Raw genomic sequence first — 6,000 nt, 5'->3', positions numbered from 1 at the left:
CCAGGTTGGGATGCATAAACTAAAACCAGAGGAGGGGATGGTCTGATGCAGAGGGGGGGAAATCCCCCCCATCCCCCCCTGCAAATCGCACACTGTTGCCACAGAACTGTACTTTGATTTCACCTGATCTAAAAAGTATTCTTATTATTTTCACTGAGTGTTTTTGCTACTAATTGTTCCAGTTTGTTTTGACCAAACATAGTTTTGGCTTATACCATACTGGGAGTTTCTCTGCTATTTTTTAGAATTCTGGGAATGTTACACTGCTTTACTGCATTGCCCTATTTTGTTTCTCACCATATTGGTTATTTCCTTGACCAGCGCAAAATTCTCACACACACGTTTGAATATGTTTTTTGTTTATCTAACAAATCTCATGCTTACACCAATTATCAGAATGCAGATACATGTATAGAGCATAAGTGCAAAAGCAATCACTGCAAAAGAAGATCTCCAGTTAAAAGTTTTATTCAAATGGAAGAGAGATAAGCAACTGGAACAATTTCCAGGGATATTATTGATTCACCTCCTTCTTGAAATTAATAATAATAACGTATGACACGCACACACAACACCACACAACAAGAAGTTCAGGAATTTATGGAAAGTAAAATGTGTGGTGTGTCACCACTCATTCATTCACATATTGTGTTTTGTAGTCTCCAGCATATGGCTCATGCATAATTACAGTATCTGTATTATGTTACTAGTGTAAAGTTATGTTAACATTGTGTACAATGCCACTGACTAATGGTTCTAAGTTTGAAAACTATGGACACTTAAAGAGCCAAAGCAATTTTGTGAATCCATGTAATATGGTGTGCACAACAGATGTTGTTGCAACAATTTATTATTATGAGTAATTTTCTGGGATATGGTAATCATCATTTACACACTATGAAGACAACTGTCGCAATCCAAGCAACAAGGACAGTCCATAGTTTTTGCTTGCTCTCTCAATAGGCCTAATGGTTAAGCATGGTGTAAATGGCTCAGCAGAAATCATTATGACTCACCATGAGCAAGCTACAGAATTCTCATAATCAGAAATAGAACTACAAAAAAGTTGAAACAATATGATCGTGAAATATCATGCCACTTCCACGCATTGAACAAGGCCTGCACTTTTTCTCTGGAATGATGGCTTGCGTCATGCACGCACGTTAATTTACTTCCCCCGCCCTGAATCTGTTAATAGGAGAAGGATGCAGACGGCTATGGCTGCCAGATGTCTTTGTGGCTTATCTTAGAAGTATTAGCGTTAAGCTGGTATCAACGTTTCTGACGCTTATCACTCTCACCACCCTGGAACGAAGTCAATAAGTGTTTTACGTCGCAGTGTTACGGACTTCGTGTGACAGTGCCAATAAAAGAACTGACATTTTAAGTTTATCCGACACAACAGTGTTATGCTCTTTTATATTATGAGAGATTTGTTGTATATTTGTTGTGAGACGAGCCAAGTGAGTGGGGGCAAGTCAAAGTGAATATCTGATTTTGTGAATTCTGTATGGTGCTGAAATCATGTCGGTGCACCATTATGTACAAAATGGACTCGGCCCTCCTCAGCCGCCTCCAAGAAGACGACACTCATCAGTAAGCAGGCAGCGAGAAGTTACATCGTCCAGGATATCACAAAGACGATCTGTGTGTTTGCCATTACCTGAGACGGTAAATAATTTTCCATTTCATGATAGGTGGGGTACGTCATTTATTTAAGTTAGTGTCTTATGCTGAATTACCACCGTGCTCATTGTCACGTGGTATTAATTATGAAGGATGGCCTCAACAAAACCATTACGTAACAGCATCTTACTGAACTTGAGAAAAAAAGTACACTATAGGTCAAAACTAATTTAGGGGTAGTCGACAGGCGCCAATATAAAAGTATATAATGTAACCAACTGTCGACATTCTCAGTTTTAGTTTCGTACAGGATTTGAGGGTGATACATTGTTCCCCTCATTGACACATTTTCCGTCAGTATAGAGGCACATCTCACACCGGAACATCTCTTGACTCTTAACAAAGAAAATATATGTAAAAATACTGACGAAATAAAAATACTTTGTGGACTTATACATTTTTTGAAATTGACTCTTTCACAAGCGCCAACAGCCAGTAACTTAGCTCGACTAAAAAAAAATTCGCAGAAACAATAGCCCAGCTTTGTTTTCCTTAATATTCCGTCGTATAGATTACTATGTGTCAACCAAAGATTGCTCCCAATACAATCGTGACCTCACTTTCGCGTTGCAGGTGCTTTGGAGAAACGTCATTGCATGGATGTCGAATTTGACAAGCTTCTGCAGGAAAGTAATTGCATGTGTATGTTTGCGTGTCTATTAAGCCCCAAGAAAGTGAGCATTTCGGGGAGCATCACGTATCCGAAATTTATGTCTTCGGGCTGTCACATAACAGAACAGCAGACGGTTGTCATTACGACATGGTAGGCAACATTCTCCTCGTGAAGTAACCATTAAATCCTTCCCCTAAAGGAGGAAGGAGGAAAAGTGTACTGTATTAGATTTACTATCGATGCCATACGAAGGTGATTGTAATAGATTGATGGCAACGACAAATGAATATGGATACTTTTCAGCAGTCGGGCTAGACGGGCATGTAAGTAAGGTTACAATGATAATCATAAAATAATTGACAACTATATTGAATGTCGTAGAGATACCAATATTTTTACCTTTAATTAACTAGTAATATAAGTACTCAACTTGATAAATTATTATCCGTTCATCGTTCGCCCTTAAGTATTGCAGTCTCAAACCCTGCAATAGGTAGAAACAAATTACGTTATGTTGTCATATAGACTCAATTCCGTTAGAACTTTTGATTGTATTTATTTTCAAAACATGGTTTAATAAATTATATAAATTTTCAGACGTCTACATAGAAGCACTTCTCACTAAAACGGTATTATGTGATCACATTAGGAAAACTGTCTTGTACATGTCATGCAGTGAAACTGCTTAGCCCAAAAACTGATGTACAGGACATAGTGAAAGGGTCATATCAGTAATTGTCTGACCTCCTATACATCAGACTACATTACAGATCATGCCGTAACGACTGTCAAGATTTCAGGTGGAGAGGGTGGTTGAATATTACAGTCTCACTATATGTTTACATTCAGAAGTTTATTCTTTTACCTAGTTTTACAGTGACAATTCTGTATCACTGTACAATGATCCTTAATTAGTTACTAATACCAAAAACTGCTTGACCACTTCATTCCAGTGCCTGCAAGTTAATTACACTGATAACTAAAGATGAATTAAGACACTGTTGGATATACAAGAATTATACAGGGCTAAATACATTTTTATTGCATATCCTTTTGAAAATATGTTGTTGCATTTGATCTGCCAGATGATATTCCAAAATTAGTGTGGGCAAAAATAATGTTGACAGTGATTAGAGTACATTGCACTTCAGTAATAATATTTACTAGGTGCTAAAATAAACTGATAATATTGCTTGACGGACTTTCATTTTTGGATTTACTAATAGTTTATTGTGCATGAAAATGAATGAAAGTGTGAGCACTGGAAATCAATAATTGTGCAAGTTTCAGTAAGTTTTCATATATTGTGCTCTTGTTGGTGATAAGTCCAACAGTGTGGTGCACTTAATGCGACAGTATCTGTTGTATTTATTTTGACTCTGAAGTTAAACAAAATTAATAGTTGAGACTGAAGGTTGATTGTGTGCTGATATGATCATTGAGTGATGCCTGTAGTTTCACTTAGTGTCATTCTGTTTCAATTGGAAGCCCTCCTCTGATGAGTTATTGATGAGATTCCAATGTTGGACTGAAATAAATATGATACCGAATATGATGTGGCTAAAGATAGGAAATAAAACTACTGTGGCTGTATAACCTACTCCTATTCATACCAGAGCAATAAGTTGCAAATAGTGATAATTTTTATGGATGGGCTGTGTAATTTGTGTGCCATTTTCAAATTATGATATGGTAAATAGAAAACCTGGAGGAATAGAAGGTATTTTGATGATAATGTTTAATAATAGCGATCTAAATAATTTCAAGGATATACATTATTGCAACATAATTGAAAAGGTATACACTACAGAGAGAAATTGCAGTTGCGACCCGTGGAACAAGCAAATAACTATCAACCAACAAAAATACAAATATATGTATGTCATCCTTGATGCATATATTTGCAGTATGAATGCTATATGTGTAGAATCACTGGAGCTTGTTTCTTCAACATGTAATAGATAAAAATATCGAAAATAAATTGCCATTGATGTGGTCTTCAGGCCAAAGAGTGGGTTGATACATCATCCCTCATGTATGAATAACTACTACAACCCACGTCCATTAGAATATGCTTACTGTACTTGTCCCTTCATCCCCTTAACAGCTATTTGTACCCCCTCACACTTCCTCCCATTATCAAATTGATGTCTCAGAATTTGCAGCAGAACTTGACAAAAAGAAGGGTCTTTTTGTCAAGTTGTGCTGCAAATTTTATTTTTCCCCATTTCTGTTCCTCCTAATTACTTATTGGCTCTTGGACCTACCTATCTAATCTTAAACATTCTTCTGATGCACTACAGCTCAAAATCTATTTTCTCTGTCCGAACTAATTATCATAAACATTTCACTTCTGTGCATGCTCACACTGCCAACAGAGACTTTATTTTAGGTTAAGAAATGCCCTTTCTTCATAGACACTTTTTTTTCCATTTCTGCTTTACATTTTATATCCTCTCTACTTCGGCAATCGGTTATTTTAACGCCCAGCTAGAAAAACTCGTCTACTACTTTTCTCATTTCCTAGTCTAATCCCCATGGTGTGATTTAATTAAAACAGCATTCCATTACCCTTCTTGTACTTTTGTTAGTGTTGATCTTCTTTAAATAATTTAAGTATTTTGCAACTGTAACTTATGAAACTGAGTGTGTTTTGCTTGTTTTGTACATCTTGCACACCAGGGAGAGTGATTTTGTCATGGCTGGCATTTCCTTTTTTAACTTCTCCAGTCTACTTAATTGATGATGGGTATGCTCCAACCTGTAGACTGCCAGTTTTATTTTTCCGGACAGTGACATACTCCTAAGTAGTAGCCACCCTGAGATCAGACTGGGACACTATTTATCTCCAGAATATTTTATCTATGATGATGCCATCATCATTTAACCACATGGTACAGCTTCAAGCGCCTAGAAAAATAACAGCTGTAGTTTCCCCCATGCTTTCAGCCATTCACAGCTCCAGCAGAGTTAGACCATGTTGGCTGATGGTACCATGCCAGACCAGTCGTCCAGACAATTGTCCCTTCAGCTGCTGAAAATGACGTCTTTCCAGGCTTCTTTTCAGGTACCCCTCCATTGTGGTTGCGCCTCTGGTATGGCTATTTGTTTTGTTTAGTTTAGGCATGTGAGCCACCCTACCTCACAAAGTTGTTTGTTTTTTCCTCATAAATCATTATTCCAAAAAATATATTTTATACCCCATCCTTTCTATTCCTGTTTCTTGGTAGATTTGAGTGGCCACTTTTCAGCAAAAATCAGCCAACAGACTGGGATGAGAGGTCATTTCCATATAGTGACTGAAAAAAAAAAAAACAAACACCTGAAGGTGAGGAGGGGGAAAAAATGAAATTTCATGGGTTGAGAGGGTATGTGATGTTTCAGAGACAGCAATTGAGTTAAATTTACAAAAACCTTGGTAGCTTGAGCCCATGTATTTTTATGATGATACATCGACTTACTTGGTTGTGAAGTGTATTATACAGGTTCTCATGAGGTGAGCTGGCCCACCACCATTGTAACTGGTCCTTGATATCCTGGAATCTGAGATTTGAACAGAGATGACGACCAAGTGGGTCCCACACGTTCTATTGGGGACAGATGTGAGGATTATTGTGTTGAAAAATGACACCACAATACTGTCACTCATGATGCAGGAGGTACATGATGTACCGGTGTGCCGTCAAAGTTCCCTCAATCAC

The 6,000-nt window shown here is 37.5% G+C and overlaps 1 protein-coding gene across 5 annotated transcripts in view; it reads left to right on the top strand.

Annotated features, from left to right (window-relative positions):
* The first annotated feature begins 1,223 nt into the window (after positions 1-1,223).
* LOC126263699 (E3 ubiquitin-protein ligase Nedd-4) overlaps positions 1,224-6,000 on the top strand; it is a 200,034-nt gene continuing 195,257 nt past the window's right edge. For 2 of the 5 annotated variants that reach the window (XM_049960833.1, XM_049960831.1), the window contains exon 1: positions 1,225-1,671. In XM_049960833.1, the coding sequence (XP_049816790.1) occupies positions 1,525-1,671 (147 nt within the window). In that variant the 5' untranslated portion in view covers positions 1,225-1,524. Of the gene's footprint in view, positions 1,672-2,261; positions 2,623-6,000 lie in introns of those variants that run through there. The other 3 variants (XM_049960835.1, XM_049960836.1, XM_049960834.1) reach the window with 3 other exon arrangements.

Source organism: Schistocerca nitens, chromosome 6 (assembly GCF_023898315.1).
Source record: "Schistocerca nitens isolate TAMUIC-IGC-003100 chromosome 6, iqSchNite1.1, whole genome shotgun sequence".
NCBI classification, from domain to species: Eukaryota; Metazoa; Arthropoda; class Insecta; order Orthoptera; family Acrididae; genus Schistocerca; species Schistocerca nitens.
This window is presented reverse-complemented; position numbering and strand designations above follow the sequence as displayed.